This window comes from Aquarana catesbeiana, linkage group LG06, assembly GCF_042186555.1.
Source record: "Aquarana catesbeiana isolate 2022-GZ linkage group LG06, ASM4218655v1, whole genome shotgun sequence".
Taxonomy (NCBI): Eukaryota; Metazoa; Chordata; class Amphibia; order Anura; family Ranidae; genus Aquarana; species Aquarana catesbeiana.
The window spans coordinates 243,293,081-243,316,351 of record NC_133329.1 but is presented as its reverse complement, the minus strand read 5'-3'; the positions used below and the strand labels follow the sequence as shown (position 1 = coordinate 243,316,351).

At 42.3% G+C, this 23,271-nt stretch overlaps 1 protein-coding gene across 2 annotated transcripts in view; it reads left to right on the top strand.

The window, feature by feature from the left end:
- DNAH7 (dynein axonemal heavy chain 7) overlaps positions 1-23,271 on the top strand; it is a 607,644-nt gene that overhangs the window by 247,581 nt on the left and 336,792 nt on the right. For both annotated transcript variants that reach the window (XM_073633106.1, XM_073633105.1), the window contains exons 36-39: positions 8,191-8,346; positions 11,648-11,816; positions 15,739-15,865; positions 19,937-20,156. In XM_073633106.1, the coding sequence (XP_073489207.1) occupies positions 8,191-8,346; positions 11,648-11,816; positions 15,739-15,865; positions 19,937-20,156 (672 nt within the window). The remainder of the gene's footprint in view (positions 1-8,190; positions 8,347-11,647; positions 11,817-15,738; positions 15,866-19,936; positions 20,157-23,271) is intronic.

The following is a 23,271-nucleotide window of genomic DNA, read 5'->3' as shown; positions in this document are numbered from 1 at the left end:
TTTGCAGTGTTTTCCTTTTCTTGTAATATGTGTTTTTTTTTTGTATTACAAATAAAACTAAAATAATACAAACTGGGACCTCCTAGAAACTTCCCTCACCTGATCCATCTCCCTTAGGCTTAGGATAGTACCTGTTGTATGTTATGAGCCAGCATCCACCTCTGGATTTTGCTGGGAGCCATGGAATGCGGGAATGCCACTTTACCCCTTCCCTCCCCTCCTTTTTTTTACCTTTCCTTCCTTTCCTTCTCTTGTATCTTTCTGTTTTTTTTATATACACTATATTACTAAGTAATGGGACTCCTGCCTTTACACACAGATAAACTTTAATGGCATCCTAGTCTTAGTCCATTGGGTTCAATATTCAGTTGGCCCACTCTTTGCAGCTATAACAGCTTAAACTCTTCTGGGAAGGCTGTCCACAAGGTTTAGGAGTGTGTCTATGGGAATGTTTGACCATTCTTCCAAGTGCATTTGTGAGGTCAGGCACTGATATTGGACGAGAAGGCCTGACCTACATTCTCCTCTCTAATTCATCCCAAAGGTGTTCTATTGGGTTGAGGCCAGGACTCTGTGCAGGCCAGTCAAGTTCCTCCATGTCTTTATGGACCTTGCTTTATACACTGGTCCAAATCATTTGGTGGAGGGGGGATTATGGCGTGGGCTGTTTTTCAGGGGTTGGGCTTGGCCCCTTAATTCCAGTAAAGGGAACTCTTAAGGCATCAGCATACCAAGACATTTTGGACAATTTCATGCTTTCAACTTTGTGGGAACAGTTTGAGGATGGCCCCTTCCTGTTCCAACATGACTGCACACCAGTGTACAAACAAGGTCCATAAAGCCATGGTTGAGCGAGTTTGGGGTGGAGGAACTTGACTGGCCTGCACAGAGTCATGACCTCAACCCGACAGAACACCTTTTGGGATGAATTAGAGTGGAGACTGCGAGCCAGGCCTTCTCGTCCACATCAGTGCCTGACCCCACAAATGCGCTTCTGGAAGCATTCAAGCATTCCCACAGACACACTCCTAAACCTTATGGACAGCCTTCCCAGAAGATTTGAAGCTGTTATAGCTGCAAAGGGTGGACCAACTCAATATTGAACCCTATGGAGTAAGACTGTGATGCCAATAACCAGTTCAGGACCGCCCACCGCACATTTACTGTTGCAGGGCGGCCCGGCTGTGCGAAACAACGTACCTATACGTTGCTCGCGCCCGCGGGTAGAGGGCCCAGCGGTGATCGGATTTGTTTCAGAACCGATCAATCTCTGCTGATCAGTTCTAATGAATCACAGACCGTCCTGTGCCTTTGAAATGTAAACACAGGCACAGGAAATGATGCAATCTCCTATTCTGTAGCCCTTTTCGGTTCCAGTGTGAGAGGAGAGAGAATCTACAGTGAGTAAATTGCTACACTGACACCAGTACACACAGTTAGGCACATTTAACCCCCTAATCACCCCCCCCCCCCAGTTAACCCTTTCGCTCCTTGCCACAGTGTCACTAGGTACAGTCTAAAGATTTTTAACTGATGACTGTATTAGTGTCCCTGGTGACGCCAGTTAGCGTTAGCGGCAGTTAGCGTCAGTCCCAGATAGGCTCAGGGTATCCGCCGTAGATTCCCTAATAAAGTTTTAACCCCCTGATCACCCTTAGTTAACCCTTTCACTGCCCTGTCACAGGTTCATTAGTAGAGTGTACAGGTCTTTTTTCTGATTCTGTATTCCTGTCACGGGTAATGCCAGTTAGCGTCAGCGTCAGTCTTGTATAACATCGGGGTCCCACCACATATTCACTAATATGTTTTAACCCTTTGATTGCCAGTAGCACGCACACACTAAACACCTGCATTACTAGTATAGTGTCTGAACGGATCAATGTCTTTGATCAGATCAGAACTATACTAGCGTCCCCAATAGTATAGTGTTCCCAAAACACAGCGTTAACAGGATCAGCCACAACACCTGCCAGCACCTGCATTTGGCCCCTCCGCCCAACCCAAACAAGTGCAGTACCAGTAGATCATTGCCACTTCCAATACACAGCACGCAAAACTGCAGCGTTAGCAGAGTCAGGCCTGATCTCTGCTAGCGCTAGCAGTTACATTTTTTATAGCGGTTCAAACAGTCCTTGACAACCAGGTGCTTTTTTACCTTTGAGTCACACTAGGTACCTATAAATTTAGTGGCCAAATGTCAAACTAAAGGTACACTAGTGAAGAGGCCTACAGGATACTGAGCATGACAGATGAGAGCGAAGAGGAAGCCTCACTGTGAGAATCAGATTCAGGCTCAGTATACGAACCTGTAGAGACCAACGGCACCCTGACAGATAGCTCTGACGATGGAGTAGAGGTCCCTGCTAAGGTCAGGCATACCCGACCCCATTCCCCTGTTGCTGAGGTGTAACAATTGCATGGTTCTTGCATGCAGCAAAGTGCCAGTACTAGTGCCACTCTACTTCTGGTGAACTAGCGAGCACCAGTGGCCTAGTACATCCTGGTCATAGACAAACCAGCACTGCAGTAACACTTGGTGATGTGGTGAGTCCCATAAGTACAGTTCAAGCTGGTGCGGTGGCTAGCATAAGTAGTGTCCCGCAGCCACCAAGAATTCAAACACAGGGCCGTAGAGCTCATAGCACCCTTCCTGATGCGCATGCAAATCCTGATTGGCAGCCCACAGATTCTGCAGCACCCTTACTTCCATAATTCACTGGCAAACCAGGAATTCAGGTGGAAACAACAGATTTATCTCCCCTTGGTTTTTATGAGCTATTTTTCAAGGAAGATCTGTACAGATCTATTAGGGACCAAAGCAGTTTATATGCTGATCAATTTATTGCTGCAAACCAAAATTTGACCTATGCCAGACAATTTACATTGAAACGTATCACGGTTTCTGAATTTAGAACCTTTCTGGGCCTATCCCTCATCATGAGCATTACTAAAAAGAGTGAGTTGTGGTCATATTGGTCCATTGAACCAATTCATCATATGCCCATGTTCTCTGCTGCCATGACCAGGACTAGATACAAGCAAATCTTGCGGTTTATACACTTCAATGACAATAAACTCTGTCGTCATCGGGGTGACCCTGGATATGATCGGCCCCACAAAGTTCCACCCCTTGTAAATCACTTGAACCAAAAATTTGCAGCCTTGTATATCCCCAAACAAGATGCGTAGATGAGTCCCTGAATACGTTTTCTGGCTGCCTTGTTTTCAAACAGTTTCTCCTCAGCAAGCGTGCCAGATATGGGGTCAAAATGTATAAGCTCTGTGACAGGTCAACAGGCTATACATGTGGTTTCCTGATTTATGAGGGAAAAGATCCCCAACTGCCCAGACTACATAGGGAGCAGCGGCAAGATTGTTTGGGACTTGGTATCACCCTTATTCTGAAAGGGGTACGACGTGAACAATTTTTATACAAGCGTGCTACTTTTTATACAGTGCACGTGCTCACCGTCATATCCAGAGGTTGCCTTTGGGAAATAGATGTATGAGTGCTGCCAGCATTGCATTGCTGCAGAAGTTGAAGGGGTGAAGGGTCAGCCTGTCTGTGCACCGACCATACGACGCATGCTGTATCAAATTGGTCTGCATGGCTGTCATCCCAGAAGGAAGCCTCTTCTAAAGATGATGCACAAGAAAGCCAGCAAACAGTTTGCTGAAGACAAGCAGACTAAGGACATGGATTACTGGAACCATGTCCTGTGGTCTTATGAGACCAAGATAAACTTATTTGGTTCAGATGGTGTGTGGCGGCAACCAGGTGAGGAGTACAAAGACAGACAAGTGTGTCTTGCCTACAGTCAAGCATGGTGGTAGGAGTGTCATGATCTGGGGCTGCATGAGTGCTGCCGGCACTGGGGAGCTAAAGCTCATTGAGGGAACCATGAATGAATACCAACATGTACTGTGACATACTGAAGCAGAGCATGATCCCCTTCCTTCGGAGACTGGGCCGCAGGGCAGTATTCCAACATGATAACGACCCCAAACACACCTCCAAGACAACCACTGCCTTGCTAAAGAAGCTGAGGGTAAATGTGATGGACTGGCCAAGCATTTCTCCAGACCTAAACCCTATTGAGCATCTGTGGGGCATCCTGAAACGGAAGGTGGAGAAGCGTGAGGTCTCTAAAATCCACCAGCTCCGTGATGTCATCATAGAGGAGTGGAAGAGGACTCCAGTAGAAACCTGTAAAGCTCTGGTGAACTCCATGCCCAAGAATGTTAGGGCAGTGCTGGAAAATAATGGTGGCCACACAAAATATTGACACTTTGGGCCCAATTTGGACATTTTCACTTAGGGGTGTACTCACCTTTGTTGCCAGTGGTTTAGATATTAATAGCTGTGTGTTGAGGTATTTTGAGGGGACAGCAAATTTTCACTAAGTTATACAAGCTGTACACTCACTACTTTACATTGTAGCAAAGTGTCATTTCTTCAGTGTTGTCACATGAAAATATATAATAAAATATTTACAAAAATGTGAGGGGTGTACTCACTTTTGTGAGATACTGTATATACAGTGTATTGACTCAGGGGGGATGAATACAAATGCACGCTACACTTTTCACATATCTTTTTGTAAAAAAATTGAAAACCATTTATCATTTTCCTTCCACTTCACAATTATGTGCCACTTTGTGTTGGTCTATCACATAAAATCCCAATAAAATACATTTACATTTTTGGTTGTAACATGACAAAATGTGGAAAATGTCAAGGGGTATGAATACTTTTTCAAGGCACTATATTTATATTTGGTACAGGGAGTATTTCATTGAGCAGAGTACTTGGGTATAGACTAATGCCGCGTACACACGAGCGGACTTTCTATCCTACTTGGTCCGGCACACTTTCCGACGGACTTTGTCCGCCAGGTGCGCCGGACTTTAAAACGGACGGACTTGCCCACACACGCCGGGACTTTCCGGCGGGCTAAGTCCGCCCGTCTTTCCGACGGACTTTCGCCGGAGTTCCGGCGGACTTTCAGAATGAACGGACTTGCCCACACACGGACAAGTCCGTTCATTTTGAACGTGACTCAGGTGCGACGGGACTAGAAAAGGATGTCAATCTTGCCGCTTTTATCGGCGAGATTGACACCTTACTAGCCCCGTCGCGGGGCATACCAGGCCCTTAGGTCTGGTATGGATTATAAAGGGGAACCCCGCTACGCCGAAAAAACGGCGTGGGGTCCCCCTAAAATCCATACCAGACCCCGATCCGAGCACGCAGCCTGGCCGGTCAGGAAAGGGGGTGGGGACGAGCGAGCGCCCCCCCCCCTCCTGAACCGTACCAGGCCGCTTTAATAAGGGGGCCCCCAGATCCCGGCCCCCCACCCTATGTAAATGAGTATGGGGTACATGGTACCCCTACCCATTTACCTAGGAAAAAAGTGTAAGTAATAAAACACACTACACAGGTTTTTAAAATATTTTATTAAACAGCTCCGGGGGGGGGATCTTCCTCCGGCTTCGGGGGTCTTCTTCCGGCTTCGGGGGTCCCTCCGCTTCATCTTCTCCCGGCGTCCGGTTGGTTCTTCTCCGCTCTCTTCTCCCGGTGTTCCTGTTCTTCGGCCGGCTCCTCTGCTGTCTTCAAGTAGCTCTCTTGCCAGCAGAGGTCCGGACTTCTGGGCTTCTGGGCTTCTGGGCTTCTGGGCTTCTGGGCTTCTCTTCCCCAGATGTTGACACGACGCTCTCTCCTGCTGGACTGCTCTCCGAGGGCTGCGTTGTGACTTATATAGGTGGAGACCCCGCCCCCTTTTGATGTCACAGTCCCTGGGCATGCTGGGACTGTGACGTTTTAGGGGGCGTGGTCACTGGGTGATGTTGACCACGCCCCCTAAAACGTCACAGTCCCAGCATGCCCAGGGACTGTGACATCAAAAGGGGGCGGGGTCTCCGCCTATATAAGTCACAACGCAGCCCTCGGAGAGCAGTCCAGCCGGAGAGAGCGTCGTGTCAACATCTGGAGAAGAGAAGAGAAGAAGCCCAGAAGCCCAGAAGCCCAGAAGTCCGGACCTCTGCTGGCAAGAGAGCTACCTGAAGACAGCAGAGGAGCCGGCCGAAGAACTGGAACACCGGGAGAAGAACCAACCGGACGCCGGGAGAAGATGAAGCGGAGGGACCCCCGAAGCCGGAAGAAGACCCCCGAAGCCGGAGGAAGATCCCCCCCCGGAGCTGTTTAATAAAATATTTTAAAAACCTGTGTAGTGTGTTTTATTACTTACACTTTTTTCCTAGGTAAATGGGTAGGGGTACCATGTACCCCATACTCATTTACATAGGGTGGGGGGCCGGGATCTGGGGGCCCCCTTATTAAAGGGGGCTCCCAGATTCCGATAAGCCCCCGCCCGCAGACCCCGACAACCAACGGCCAGGGTTGTCGGGAAGAGGCCCTTGTCCTCATCAACATGGGGACAAGGTGCTTTGGGGGGGGGGGCGCAGGGCGCCCCCCTCCCCCAAAGCACCCACCCCCATGTTGAGGGCATGCGGCCTGGTACGGTTCAGGAGGGGGGGGGGCGCTCGCTCGTCCCCACCCCCTTTCCTGACCGGCCAGGCTGCGTGCTCGGATCGGGGTCTGGTATGGATTTTAGGGGGGACCCCACGCCGTTTTTTTCGGCGTAGGGGCTTCCCTTTATAATCCATACCAGACCTAAGGGCCTGGTATGCCCCGCGCTCGCCGCAATAGGAAAATGTGTTTTTCCTATTGCAGCGAGCGTGAGATGCAATACCCTGCCCTCGTGTTGTATCTGGTCCGTCGGACCAGCCTACACACGAGCGGGCTTTCCGTCGGACCAGCACACACACGAGCGGACCTTCCGCCCGAAACTGAGTCCGGCGGAAAGATTTAGAACTTTCTTCAAATCTAGGTCCGGCGGGCTTTTGGGAAAAAGTCCGCCGGAAAAGTCCGCCGGTGCCTACACACGGGCGGATTGTCCGGCACACTCTGGTCCGCCGGACCAAGTATGCCGGAAAGTCCGACCGTGTGTACGCGGCATAAGATTGAACCTCTGAACCTACCCATTTACTTTTTTTCCCAGGAAGCTAGACATGTGATATACCTTTTGAGTGACTTATTCCTGAGTGTTCTTTATGTTGATCTTCTTTGTTTTTCTGGTTACACGTGCTCTAGAACTACTGTTCCCTTGTACTATGAATGCCCTCTACTTTTTTGTGTAAAAACCTAATGAAAAAATGTCAGTTTAAAAAAAAATACAAAGAAATTAAAGATACAGGTAAGAAAATGAAAAGAAATAAGAAATGAACATTTCATCTTTAAACCTGTCCTTGCATTACAAAGCAATTAGAATTTAATCACTGTGCTATTTATTCCTATTCTTCCCTGCATAATTTCTTATAAGTTTGAATCTTAGTCGTACAGTACATAGAACTTGCATTCATAAGCCATTGCTTATTTGCTGCTACCTTTAGGCAATTGAACAATGGCAAAAACCCATATAACCCACCTAATCCCCGAGGATTCTGTTTTTTGCTAGTTTCCTAAGGTGATGGAAATATATTTTTTCTTTTCTAAATCGTTAATATGTTTTGCATCATTAGAATTGCATTAGAAAAATGCAAGGTGTTCTGTGATTGGACAAGGGGAGATTGTGATGTTCCAGCTTGGACCAAATAACTTATTTGCATGCCAAAACAGACTGGAAGCTTCTTAGGCAGTAATATACAGTTGTGGCTTGTGCTATGTACAGTAAGGGGCGCTTTGATCCAGCAGCAGTACTAGAGACTTTTTTTTTTTGCACAACGCTGGATCGGGATAGGGGCTCAGGTAAGTATTGGGGTGGGGGCTGAGGGGGGAGCTGCACATTGACGCATGCAGGAATGCATGAAGGTAAAAAAAATCTTCAGCTTTTAGAACCACTTTAATTGAACCTGTCACAAACCTGGGTATTTCAAACAAAGTATTATTGAACCAATGCATACGCCTAGGGTTCTTTCAATCATGTGTCAAAATGATCAGAAGTTTCACAGATATAGGCAGCTAAGTTATGCAAATCTCAATTTTCTTTGTAAAAAAAAAAATAAAAAAAATCAGGATTACATTTTTTGTAATAAACACTCTTTTCCGTTTTACATGTGTATGCTTACCAACTAAAAATGGCAAACTCATGACAAAATATTCAATTTATTTGTTGAAATATTTTCCTCTAGGACTTCTTGTTGAATCAATTGGACAAAGAAACATACAAACCTTTGTTGATAAACTTCTCTGCTCAGACCACCGCAGCTCAGACTCAAAACATCATAATGTCTAAACTGGATAAGAGAAGGAAAGGCGTCTTTGGTCCTCCACTGGGAAAGAAAACGGTAATACTATCATGTGTAATCTTGCTTTAATGTATCCATAATAAGTAAGAGGTCATAGGTGTGCGCAGACTATTGCATTAGGGTGTGCACCCCAAAGCTCAAACACACATGCCTTTCTCTGCAGCCTTGGCTGCACGGGGCAGTGAATGAATGGGAAGTGTTCTGTGCTGAGTGGCTTCCTGTTCATTCACAAACTGAAGCATAGTAAACACTGTTTACTATGCTTCGGTTATGAATAAACACAGTGAGTGCGTTCCTGTGTTAATTTGGAATTGGAGAGGGCAGGTAAATGACAAATTTACTAGCCCCTCCCCCTCTCACCCTTCCGAAACATCCTTCACAGCAACCAGATGGAGAGGAGAGTAGGAACGCCAGCATCACTGCTGGGGAAAAGGTGAAAGGGGTGGGGGGGGGGGCCTGGGCAGTAGGGGGAATCCGTAAGTAGTGATTAGGGTGTGCCTAGGCACACCCCCTGCGCACGCCTATGCAAGGGGTACTTTTATTGTGCACTGCTATAGCTCTTTCTCTGTATGTAACTCTATGTAAAGAGGTTTGACATGTCCACTAAAGTCTGTCTGTGCACTTTCAGAGCAAAACCACTTAATTTCCTGCAGACAGATATCTGTATTATTGTGTAATAGAATGGACATGCTATTGTCTAAATAACTGTAGAGGATGATCATTATTTAAAGAGTTCTAAAAGGCTTAGTCTGTGAGTTTTCTGGACGATAAAGGCCATTGCAGAATTTGTATTAATAACCCTTGCATGTACAAAAAGTGTAGAAGTTCAGTATGAGATATAAATGCAATGTGCTTTGTTCTTGTTAGTTTGCACATTATTATATTATATAATCAATATTATTTTCAGTAAGACAACCTCAATATCAAGAAAAAATGTTTTCTGTATAACCTAAAGCCTAGGTGGCCTTGATCTTGGTCTGCATAATGAACACTTTAGCTCTTTCATATTGGGAAGTCTAATAATTTTAGTGAGATCAGACAGTCCCTGTCTGCTAGACTTGAAATGAGATAAGAGAAGATCAGCAGGGCACAACCAGAAAGAAGAGCCTACATATGTAGTGAGCACATGTGGACTCAAATAATTAGTTGCTGTGCATAGATAAAAGGTTAAAACAAGGTATTTTAAATACACCCTGATACAGTACATCTGGAAAGTATTTACAGCGCTTCACTTTTTCCATATTTTGTTATGTTACAGCCTTATTTTAAAATGGATTAAATTCATTATTTTCCTCAAAATTCTACAAACAATACCCCATAATGACAACGTGAAAGAAATTTGTTTGAAATCTTTGCAAATTTATTAAAAAAGAAAAATTAAAAAATCCCCATGTACATAAGTATTCACAGCCTTTGCTCATTACTTTGTTGAAGCACCTTTGGCACCAATTACAGCATTCAAGTCTTTTTTGAGTATGATGCTACAAGCTTGGCACACCTATTTTTGGGCAGTTTCTCTCATTCTTCTTTGCAGGACCCCTCAAGCTCCATCAGGTTGGATGGGGAGCGTCGGTGCACAGATCTCTCCAGAGATGTTCAATCGGGTTCAAGTCGGGGCTCTGGCTGGGCCACATTCACAGAGTTGGCCTATAGTCACTCCTTTGTTATCTTGGCTGTGTGCTTAGGGTCGTTGTCCTGTTGAAAGATGAACCTTCACCCCAGTCTGAGGTCCAGAGTGCTCTGGAGCAGATTTTCATCAAGGATGTCTCTTTACATTGCTTCATTCATCTTTCCCTCAATTCTGACTAGTCTCCCAGTTCCTGCTGCTGAAAAACATCCCCACAGCATGATGCTGCCACCATCATGCTTCAAGGTAGGGCTGGTATTGGCCAGGTGATGAGTGGTGCCTGGTTTCCTCCAGACTTGACGCTTGCCATTCAGGCCACAGAGTTAAACCTTTGTGTCATCAGACCAGAGAACTGGTAACTGTGGGACCTTATATAGACAGGTATGTGCCTCACCAAATCATGTTCAATCAACTGAATTTACCACAAGTGGACTCCACTCAAGTTGTCGAAACATCTCAAGGATGACCAATGGAAACAGGATGCACCTGAGCTCAATTTTGAGTGTCATGGCAAAGGCTGTGAATACTTATGTACATGTGATTTTTTTTCGTTTTTTATTTTTAATAAATTTGCGTTGCATTGCAATTTATATTCTTATTTTGAATATTTATGTTGAATCAATAGCTGCTATGCAGGGTGATTGGATTTTTTTCTTGTATTAATATATTTTAGGTTCAATGTGTATGATGTTTTGTTGTGTTTTGTTTTGTTTGTTTGTCTGTTAAAGAAAATAAATAAAAAGATTTATAAAAAAAAAAAAAAAATGCAAAGATTTCAAACAAACTTCTTTCACGTTGTCATTATGGGGTATTGTTTGTCCAATTTTGAGGAAAAAAATGGACTGAATCCATTTTAAAATAAGGCTGTAACATAACAAAATGTGGAAAAGGCGAAGAGCTGCGAATACTTTCTGGATGCACTATTATCTTTTACACAAAACTGATATTTTTTGAGTATATTACAGTGTATCTAACAACTTTAAAGACACCTTGCTTTTTTGCAATCACTGGAGGAAAAGGCTCTTGATGCTGCTTGCATATCTGTATACTTATTATCTTGTGCAACATGGGGTCCATAAATCCTTGGGTGATTGGCATGCTGGTGGAACTTTGCACACTAAGTCACCCTGGGACTCTGTGCTACCCAGATGCTCAATTGGAAAGATAAACTGACATGTAGGCACTTGAAAGTGCCTGATATGTGCTATTGCACATGCATGGAGCTTTTAGAAAGAGACTTATGCCGCGTTCACACGAGCGGATTTTCTGTCAGAAAAATCTTGGATGGTTTTTCCGAAGGAATTCCGCTTAAGCTTGGCTTGCATACACACGGTCACACAAAAGTTCGCTGAACTTTCGTCCGTCAAGAACATGGTGACGTACAACACTACAATGAGCCGAGAAAATGAAGTTCAATGCTTCTGAGCATGCCTCGAATTGTTTCCGAGCATGCGTAGGAATTTTGCGCGTCGGAATTGCTACAGGCAATCGGAACTTTTTCCGATCGAAAAATTGAGAACTTGCTCTCAATCTTTTGCTGGCTGGAATTTGGCCAGCAAAAGTCCAATGGAGCATACACACGGTCGCATTTTCCCGCCAAAAGCTCTCATCGGTCTTTTGCTGGCCGAATTTCCGATCGTGTGTACGCGACATTAGAAGACGTTTCAACTGCTCTAGGATTAGCTGTTGATATACCTTTCTTTCTTTTTTCAGATTGTATTTGTAGATGATGTGAACATGCCCGCCAGAGAGGTCTATGGTGCCCAACCTCCTGTGGAATTGCTGCGTCAATGGTTAGATCATTGGAACTGGTACGATCTGAAGGACTGCTCAATGATCAAATTAACTGACATACAAATCATTTGTGCTATGGGACCAGCAGGTAATTCAAAAAGTATGACCGGTATGACTAAGTTGCTAAAATGTAAGCAAGGTTTAAGATATGTTATAGATGCCCTTCTGTATTGGTAGGTGTTCTTAAAACCTTTGTATATGTATATGCTCCAGCAGGTGATGGAGGGAAGAAGAAGAGTCCTGTAAGCTACATAAGCTGCTATGGCTAGTATAAGGTCTCTGTGTACTGACTCATTACTTATATTACCCATCAAAGAAATTAGATATTTTACATGCATGAAATTAATGAGACAATATGAAAATTGTGTGTTTTCTACAGTACTCATCAGTGCCTTGATGTTTGATTCAGTCTTGGGGATTAAAACACAGAGACCTTGGTTGCTGACTGTTTTTTGCCTTGAACAATTACTAGTGTAACATGTAAGAAAAAACAACCAAATGATCAGACAGAGGGTAGTTTCAAATTGAATTTTACTGAACAGGCATACAGTAAGATTAACAATGCAAAGTGAAAAATGGCAAAATGGTATGCATACAGTACAGAACGATGCTGAATCGATCATAAAGCTTTACAGACAGGAGCTCATAAGAGCAGTGTCTCTGCAACTCAATTTGGACACCAGGTGGCATCTCAGAACAGTCTCTCTAATGCTCTGTAGCCACAGATTCAAGAGAAAGACCACAGTTAACAGTACAGTACATAATCTGTGGGTTAGCCCCTTTGACAGTGTCTCTTACAGTGAAGTCCAGAGTAGGTCTGGGTACAAAGACAAACAGCTTGAGGGATCTCTAGGCTGGCACCACAGGCGAGCAACTGGAGGAGTCCCAGGGCTGGTAACACAGGCAGGTGCTTTAAGTCAAAGGGCCAACCCACATGTATTCTGGTTGCAACTGGTACAGGGCTCTCTGCAGTGGTTTATTTTTCCTTGTTAGCTGCATGCTATTAATCTCCAGCCCTGTCGCCCAAACCGCGGGACTAGCAGTGGAGGACCAAATTCCTAGATGCAGAGCACATGCCCAGCCACCTGTGCTACATCAGGCAAGAAATAGGGCAACTTATATCCCTTGCATGTGTCTAGAAGTCCAAGGGCTTGTGAGAGCAGGTAATTGTAGGAAAAGGGGCACTTTGCTACGCTAATAAATCCTAAATATTTTAAAATATCAAATTTAAAGTGGAAGAAAAGATTAACTTTGACTATTCTTTAAAACATTCCCTCCTCCCTCCTCCTACTACCTATCCTGCATACCCTGTGTAAAAAAGTTTCTAACTGGAAGTTTCCAACTCCCCTGTGTCAGGGAGCAGGTACTGAAGGGGGGAGGAGGGAGCACAGACAATGGCTGTGATGTCACAGCTCTGGGAATTTACAGCAGTTGTCAAGAGCTCCCTTAAACATTTGCATGGACTGCTGTACCTACAAAAAACCTGGGTAAAAAAGTTCTGAAAGTTTTCCAAAAAAATGCATTTTGCCTGCAGATAATGAATGTGTGCGATTATGCACGAGTTCCCGAAACGCACATACTGTATGTGAACCTACACAATGGCATATTATATATATTTATATAATATATAGTGTATGGTATATATTATACTGTATATATATATATGTACACTGTATGTGCGAGATACAGTGCGAGATACTAGTAAGTGCATTAAAACATTAGTCCAATATTTATGCTGCTGCTACTGTTAAAAATATTCATTTTATGGATGGTTCAAATAAAGTATAAACACACAGAGACCTTACACTAGCCATAGATACATATGTAGCTTAGGAAAAAAAAATGCTTATTGATTTATTGGATTTGACTGGCTAAAGAATTAGAGAATGTTCACTTAGCAAACTGAATGTCCAAATATGTGCACAGGAATTAAAAAAAAGAATTTCCCTTGCACATAACATGATGATTATAGTCAAATACAGGTAAGCTTAATTTCATGTTTCAAGGAATGTTTTTTTCTTAAAGCAGTCAAGCTTTGATTTTTTTTCTGTGAATGCTGTGGAATTTTAATACCAGGAAGCCCTATGGATTATGAAGTAGTTTAGAAGAATTGTGTCCTAAGAGTCTAGTTCTGAAGTACAACTCACAGGGAGCAGGCGTTAGGAGTGTGTAACACACATAATGCGGGGGACAGAAGTGCATAACACACATGGCAGGGGTCAGGAATGCATAACATGCAGAGCTCAGGGGTGTGTAACACAGAGTACAGAGGTCCAGAAAGTGTAATGCACAGGTCATTAGATAGAGTATGACAGAAAATGACCTCCCTCCCCAAGTCAGTATTCCCCCAAATACAAATATCTCCCCCCAGTTCACCTCTCCCTGTCCCCTCCCACTAGTACAGATCTCCCCAAGTACAGTTCCCTTTTAAGGTAACCTGCTGGTAGCCTGGTGTATAGCTTTGTATGAGCAAAGCACATGTTTACCTTAAAGTGGTTCATATACATCTTGCAGTTTTTTCTGAATTCGATCATGTAGTATTTACAATGTAATTTTTACATGTTTAAGGAAATGTGTGTGATAAGAGAAATATAGAAGGTGTTATTGTTGAGCTCCTTCTGAAAATACTTGGTGTCTAGCAAAAATGAGTACTGCCCTCAAAATAACTGCTACCTTATTCCTATAGTGCAGTGGTTCTCAACCTGGGGGTCGGGACCCCCTCGGGGGTTGAATGACGATTTGCCAGGGGTCACCGAATCCTGGGCTGTTCCCGAAGCCTTTGCTGCTCTCCCAGCCTTTTCGCAGCCACCCAGTAGGGCTGTTCCTGGAGCCTGCGGCCGCCCACTCAGCCTCTTTGCAGCCACCCATTCAGTTCACGGCATGATTGGGGGGCAGAGACTAGAGGTCAGCTGACTGGTGAGGAATGTGAAGTGGAAGGGGCTGGAGGAGACCCCATCTTCTGATTTCGGGATAGGTGTCACTGCTACGAGACACCACAAAGTCAGAGACACAGTGACTAACACTACCTGTGATTAGAGTTGCCATTAAAAGTCCCCACTACAGTTCTCAGATCAGCAGATGACCTTGATCAAGTGTACCTAATTTGGCTGATCAGAACATTGTCACTCATCCCATCCCCACCAAGGAGTAAGAGAAGGAATAAAAATAGAGAATACATGGAAGGGAAAGGAAAAGAGGGTAAGGAACAAAGAAAAAGGGAGAGAAAGAATAAGAGAAAAAACAAAAAAAGATGGCTAGAAAGAGGGATGGAGAAAATAAAACAAGAAATTAGGATAGAGAGAGATAAAAGGAGAACAAAGAGAGTGGTACATCCTAAAATGTACCACAAGGGGTTTTAATACTGTACGTGTGGAAGGGACTCAGGGAGAGCTAAATATCCATGGGATAGGGGTACAAATTACTTGTCTTGCCTTGGGTGCTGAAAACCCACGCTACGAAAATAATTTTACTGTTAGGGGTCCCCACAACTTGGGAAATTTTACCAAGGGATCACGACACTAGAAGGTTGAGAACCACTGCTATAGTGCATGTATAGCCAAAGCCTTTTTTTAGAAGTGGGGAAGCCTCCCCAGCCGGAAGAGCACAATGATCACTGCTAACAGTTATAGCCACCAGCAGTTATCGCATGCAAAAAATCAATGGATCAGCTTCAGTACAACCAGCCTTCCCAGAGATGGATAGAATTTTGTCCAGTTCTTGCTGAACTGGCCGAGATTTGATCCATTAATGGTCAGCTTTAGTCACAGAGTCTGTCAGAACTTAATATATGTATATCCCTTTTCTCTGTCAGCATTGACACCTGGGGGTGAGCATGATAGCCAGACAACTAGCATTTTCAGTAGAGGTGAACAATGATATGGCATATTACCCCTTACACAAGTACCTTTTTATTCTAAGTACAGTTAACATAAAATTATCAGATAATATTAGTAAAGTACAGTTATCTACTATATTTATATCATGCTTCAGCTAGTTTTCTTGCTGTCTAGGTGGTGGAAGAAATGTTATAACACCACGATTCCTAAGGCATTTCAATACAGTTACAATTAATGAATTTGATGATAATTCAATGTATACAATATTCTCCAGAATACTGGACTGGCATCTTTCAATAAGGTAAGCATCCTCTATATAATTTATAAAGATACATTCATTATCTGACAACCCTGAACTGAATATGCTCATCTAAATATAGACTCATGGCACCTAACTTCTCTGTAAAATACATTCAAAGAACCCTAGGCAACTTTCTCACTGGGCAGAGCAGAAAGTTATTTTTTTTTCTGTCTACCCTCTTTTTCCCTCAGTCCTCTTTAGCCCCTTCAGTCCTATTCTCTCTTCTTTCTTCCTCCATTTCTCATTTTGTATTCCCCCCTCTCTCTTCTTAGCACGTCCTTTTAAATCCTAACAACTTCCTTTCCTGCTATCAATTCTGGTGTCTTTTTGCATCCAGCCTGACAATGCCTCTGGTGGCAGTTGGTCTTGCCTTGGTATCTCAGCCATCCTACTCTTCAATCATATAAACCCTCAACCTTCGAGAGCAAATTGTGCAAACAAATATTCAGCTTAAACCTATTTCTTAAGTCTTAAGGTATCTGTTGAACTGACCCATGTGTACAGCAGCCTGTCTGACAGAAGTGTCCAGCTTCTGTGGAACAGGCATGCTGGAAAACCAGCAGCTGACGGGCATGCGATAAGCCATGGCAGCTAATGGCTGTGAACGCTGACTGGCGTGTTATGGCGGGGGGGCAGTCCCCCTGTCAGAACACAATAGCACAGCAGGGGAGATTGCTGTACTAACATCACTTGTGTTAGTACAGTGATCTGTTAGTTTTTTTTCATTCAGTACGCTGTGCACCCCACATTTGTGATATACAGTGTGCTACTCACAATGCAATAGCTACTTTTGCAGTAACATCTAATACCTGTGGTCTTTTACTATAATGATTGAATACCATGTTCCCTTCATTTATTTACATTTTTTATCCAGCAAACATCTTGATGCATATGTTATATATTATATATTATTTACAACCATTTTTCATCTGCCAAGAGTCCATACAAATATTTTTTGACCTTTGTCTAACATTTTGAATTATTACAATAAAAAGACTGAAACCACTGAAATACAATCAGAAACGTAATATGAATTACTTTTAAAATGAGTATATAATAGCCATATACTGGCTGTTCCTCATCTCCAGTGCTCTCCATATACATTTGCAGCACTCCTGGAGCTGGAAAACATAATATATAGCAGCAAATTATCATAATACCATTTACTTTTTCCATTCATTTGCAACATTACTTGATCTTGCACAGTATTCAGTTGAATTTCCCTTGATGCTTTTCTAGGAAAATATTATCTAAGCTTTCACTTTTATTTATTTGAATATATATTATATATAATACTATTATAATAATTCCAGGATTGGGAGATCACCATTAGGGTTCAGAAAGGAATTTTCTCCCTACTAATGCAACATTTTCTCTCCCTCTGTGACACATGAGTTTTTTTTTTTTTTTTTAGTATTAATTAGTATCTTTTTATTTTACTTGATAAGCCTGAACTTAATGTACGTATATGCTTTTTCATCCTACGTAACTAGGTTGACATTAATTATTGTGATTGATTTTTTTAGGCTGCAATTTTGATTTAATTTGAATCATCATAAGGTGCTAGAATTTAATGCCTTCCTAATGACATTTAAAGTGATTTTAATGACTGTAAATGTCAAGTAGAAATGTTAATTTTTCTAAGCCTCATTGCAAGATCTGGTTAAAGAGCACTCAGTTTTAGCCTTAAAAACTCAAGGTGTTAATTGAAGGAGTGATAGATATTTATGAGCTAGGTTCAGCTTCTGTCTAGATACATTTGCATTTTTAGAATGAGATCCTAAGACACTATCCAGGAGCTAACTTTAATCGCTTCACTTTAGATGATAATGTACTGTTCGTTGATAATAAATAATCTCAAAATAATTGCGAAATAACTCTTTCCTATAGCTCTGCTAAAATTTCACGCCCGACTCTGAAATCTAACTTACTAGCCAAGCTGGTTTTAACAACACTGACAACCCTGTGGTGGCATAGATGTATCTATACTCTATATTATGTAATTGTTCCTGGAGTGATTTACAAACTCAAGGAGGGTCATCATCCCCTATAATCCTGGCTAATAAAATTGTTTTAACCATAGGTACCCTTTAATAGTATAGAAAGCAGTCTGATAGATAGGACATATTCATATTAACACGGAGGCATAAAAAGTGGGTATATTATTAATATTAAACCTCTAAATTGGCGTGGATGTTCTTGGTGTAAGAGCATCAGATCAAAAGTGTGATATGTATAAAGCAAGCAGTACAACTGCACTGAACACATAAAAAGTTCCATGTGTATACTGTTTTATGTTTTTCAAAGGTAGTTGTGCACCAAATAAGAGGAACGTTTTTCATTGGGTTGATTAGAGCTAATTGCTTTTATTTTACCCATAAACAATAAGGGCCACTGCATCTGTATGGCTCCAAAGTCAAATAGGCAGGTTAAACCCAACAGTGCTCTGTGGTGTTTTACCTAATATATTTTTAAAATGTCACTAAAGGCAAAACTTTTTCTTTAAGTTTTGGATGGAGTGGAGAGAGATTAGAACACCTGTCAAGTTTTATTGTTGTCTATGCCCCGTTAGGGAGGTTCACCCTCTATTTATTTGTTCTGTTTACCGTCGAAAATGAAAGGGAAATATTTTAATGGGGATATTAGTTCTGTTGACACCCCAGGATTCCCTCAGTTTGGAGGGATTTCCTCTCTCTTCCTGTTTTGGCTATGCAACAGGAAGTAAGGTAAATCTCCCCAATGGGACATAAGTGGCAAAAAAACTGACAGGGGTTATAACCCTCCCTTACTGTATCCAAAATGAAATAACAAGGTTTTGCCTTTAGTGACACTTTAAAGCAGACCTTCAGTCATTTTTTCAACTTTTCATCTATTAAATCCTCTGCCCTTGTTGTTTTAACTATGGATAGTAAAACATTTTTTTTCTGCCAGTAAATACCTTATACAAGAGAAATTTGAGAGGGAGAGGCTATTGAGGACTTTAATGGTACCGTACAACTACTGAATGATACAGTCATATGTAAAATGTTTAAGTAAATTTTATTACAAAAATATACATCTTTAACAATGACATTTAAAAAAAAAAAACAACAATGATAATAAAAAAAACGGGCTCTAGTTCTATGGTCACACCAAGGTGTGGCCGCTAGATTATTGTCACCATGCAGAGCAACCAATACACAGATGGTGACAATGATCTAGTGGCCACACATTGGTGTGACCATAGAACTAGAGCCCCTTTTTTTGATTCTTGCTGTTTTTAAAAACATATTTTTGTAATAAAATGTTTTTAACATTTTAGATATGACTTATGACATCATGCACAGCTCTCTCTCTCACTCTTGTGAAAGTTTGCCAAGAAGGGAGAGTGTCAGTCAGCTGCAGGGCTGCAGAGCTGGAGGTATGCCTCTGTGTACCTGTGTAAATCCAGGAACTGAACAGGCAGCAGCAGCTTCAGCTGCCCACAGTTAAAATGTCTGCAGCCAGACTTTTGGAGGGAGATTTCGGCAGCATATTTGGAAAGTACAGAATCAAATTATATATGAAAAAAATATGCAAAGTGGTTGGAGGGAAGCTTTAGAATGGCAAAGATGTTTTTATTACAAATTATGTGAGCAGGCTACAGTTCCTCTTTAAGTGCAAATTTGTGAGACGTAGAAGACTTTCATCTCTCGATGTTGGTGTAATAAGTGTGAAACGTGTACGTTTAGCCCACCAATGAGACAGAAACATTACTAACGATGAAAGGAAACTTGGTGTACCATTGTTTACCTTCTTCCAAAGATGCTAGTTCCCTGGCTGTCATGCAGTCCTTTGGCTTGATTATTTTTGAATCCACTGACCAGGAGAACCTATACAAATCTGATTTCATTTCACTGACCATTTGTTAATTTTGATTCAGTGATTTAGAGAATATTGAAGTCGGGGGATGAGCAGCCAGGCAACTAGCATTTTTGGAAGGAGGTCAGCAATGGAAGCTCACATAGTTTTCTTGTGACTTTCTTACTCTTAAATTATATGGTACACCAAGAGGGAACCCTGGTTTGTCTAATACTTTTTCTTAATTCTCAGGTATGTCTTCCCAAGTGAATATGGTATGCTAATACCACAAATTATACACAGTACCATGGCAGTGTACAAAGAAGCAATGAAAAATTTACTGCCCACACCTGCAAAGTCTCATTATTTATTCAATCTTCGGGACTTTTCTCGAGTAATTCAAGGAATTTGCTTGTCTCGTCCTGAAACAACTGATTCTCCTTTATTGATTAAGAGGCTGTGGGTTCACGAGGTAAGTCTAATTAATGTGACCTTTTTTTTTTTTTTTTTTTAGAGAAACTTAAAGTCGGTTTATCCAAAGAAGATAATTCAGTATTAGCTGGCTTTGTATATCCCATGGAGATAAGAACTCCAGCGATAAGATCTCCCTGCTTTCATAATAGCTTCTAGCACACTTTGGAATCTTAGCTGTTGGAACACATTTTAATGTTCTAACTCCACCTGTAGAATTATTTGTTATCTGTAGATAAGAAACGATTAGGTGGTACCAATCTCCAAGAGCTATCAAAACTGAATCACTTTAGGATAACCTTGGTCAAGGTGCCATATTCCAAAAACACCTGTATGTATTCCCGTGCTTCTCTATCCAAGCTAAATTCACTTTTCAAGATCTGCTGTCACCCAATTGTGCTTCACACAAACAAACAAAATTAAAGAAATACTAAAGGCTTAAATAATAATAATAAAAAAAACTCAAACATGTTATACTTACCTGCTCTGTGCAAAAGTTTTACACAGAGCACCCCCAATCCTCCACTTCTCACATCCCTTGTCGACACTCTGCCCCCCCCCCCCCCCCCACGAGTACTCCCATAGCAATTCACTTGCTATGGGGGCATTCGTGCATGCTCACTCCCGAGCCCCGCTCTGTGTGTCCATAAGACGCACGGGACAGGGCTCCCTCACTGTCTGCGATTGACAGCAGCGTGAACCAATGGCTCTTGCTGTTGTCTCTGAGCCAGTGAAGAGGCAGAGAGCTTGGACAGCAGCTGCTTTCGTGCACATCACTGGATCAACATCGGACTCTGGTAAGTATCAGGGGGGCTGCGGGGGGGAGCTGCGAACAGAAGGTTTTTTACCTTTATACATAGAATGCATTAAGGTAAAAAAACCTTCAGGCTTTACAACTATGTTAAAAAAATAAAGAAGTGCAGTGCTCCCTTTGCCTATATTGAAACCATCAAGCAATAATCGTATCAATCTGTGTCACATAAGAACATAATATAAATTCAAACACATATTGTCAGGGCCTGGACTTGAACCTGGGACCTCTGCTGTGTGTGGTAATGACGCTGCTTGCTGATCCACCTGGAATGCTGGACAGTTCTCTGGACAATTCCTTGAATGATCCTATCTTAAATCTTGCTTGTCTTGAACCTTAAACTCTTTGCTTCTCCCATGAAGTTCCTGATATAAGCCATGTCTCTGCACTCCCTGTTTGCCAGATAATTGTGCTCTCTCAGCCAGTATCTTGCTCTTGTCTTACCTGCTGCCTCCCATACTTTGCCATTACTTGTTACCAACCTTTGGCTTGTTCCTCGACTACGCTTCTGCCTGATCCCAACCTGAAACTACTCGTTACTAACCTTTTGGCTTGTTTACTGACTATGCTTCTGTTTGAACCCTACCTGCCTAATCTACCACTGGGCGATCCTGAGGACTGCGACCTGGTGCTAACACACAACAAAATCGATCTCCACCATCAGGAGCTCTGGTGAACACTGGTTAGTACTTAGACTTCGCACCTCAGGTGAGCCCACGTCATCCGCCAGGGTGACCTGCCTGTGTTCCTATCCTGCTATTTTGTGTGTTCCCACTGCTATAGCAACTGGTCTTCGAGTCTGACACCTTGATCATGACACATATATAAATCCTAAATAAACTTCTAGTTATAAATATGTGACCTAATATAAATTATGTAATGAACACAATTCTATATTACACTGTGCACAAAATAGGATTTTTTTTCTACAGCTTACCTGTTAGACATGTGCATTCGTTTTCGTCCAAATGCATTTTCGTCCGAATTTCAGGTATTTTCGTTATCGTTTTAACAAACGATAACGAAAGTGCAGAGTCCGAAAAACGAAAGATCCGACATAAACAAATGCTTTATTTTCGTTTTCGTTGCTACAACAGTTCGATATAGATAGGAGATTCAACATGATGATGACAATAACAATCTGTGTCCATCAAACCTGTGGTCGAATGTGCATAACCTTAGCTCTATTAGTCCAAGATTATTCTACATAGAGAGAAAAGATTCGACGTAGGGGAGGAAGGATTCGACGTAGGGGAAGAAAGATTCGACGTAGGGGAAGAAAGATTCGACGTAGGGGAGGAAAGATTCGACGTAGGGGAGGAAAGATTCGACGTAGGGGAGGAAAGATTCGACGTAGGAGAGAAAAGATTCGACGTAGGGGAGGAAAGATTCGACGTAGGGGAGGAAAGATTCGACGTAGGGGAGAAAAGATAAATAAAAATAATGATGATGATGAATGTTATTGGCTGATTGTAACCAAAGAGGAGGAGCAGTAAAATAGCTAGAACTAAGTACACACGTACTTTGGCTTATGGTGTCTGTTGAAAGTTCTAAGAAGATTCGACGGAGCAGGTAAACTATACGGCGTTGTACAGTTTAGCTGCTACATCGAATCTTCTTTGAACATTCGACAGACACCATAAGCCTTCAATGACAGATTCGACCTTAATTTTGATTTTCAGACGAATGCAATTTTTAACGAAAAATTAAATAAATAAAAACGAATTTCGGGAGTAACTAAATAAATTTATTTTTCAGACGAAAACGAAATTCCGAAACGAAATATTTCAGTGTGCACATGTCTATTACCTGTAAAATCCTTTTCTTGAAGTACATCACAGGATGGTTATTATATTAATAACTACTTGGGTTATATGCCACCTATAGGTGAATGGACACTAGTAGATCAATCAAACAGGACATCCTCCCCTATATAACCCCTCCTACATAGCAAGCACATCAGTTTTGTAGCAAGCAATAAATTCCCAAAAGAGGGGAGGGACCTCTGTGTCCTGTGATGTACTCCAAGAAAAGGATTTTACAGGTAAGCTGTAGAAAAATATCATATCTACTTTTTCGTACATCACAGGACACAGAACCCATTTTTTTTTTATTAATAACTACTTGGGACATCCCAAAGCAATATCCTTGAAGGGAGGGAGACACCATCTTAGAAACTGCCACCAGAGAAGGACCTACTCTGCTATTCGTAATATGCTGAGGCCAAAGGCAGTATCTTCTACGTTATTGACATCCACCTGGTAAAAATCCTGTAGATGTATAAACCAAAGACCCAAATTTGGTC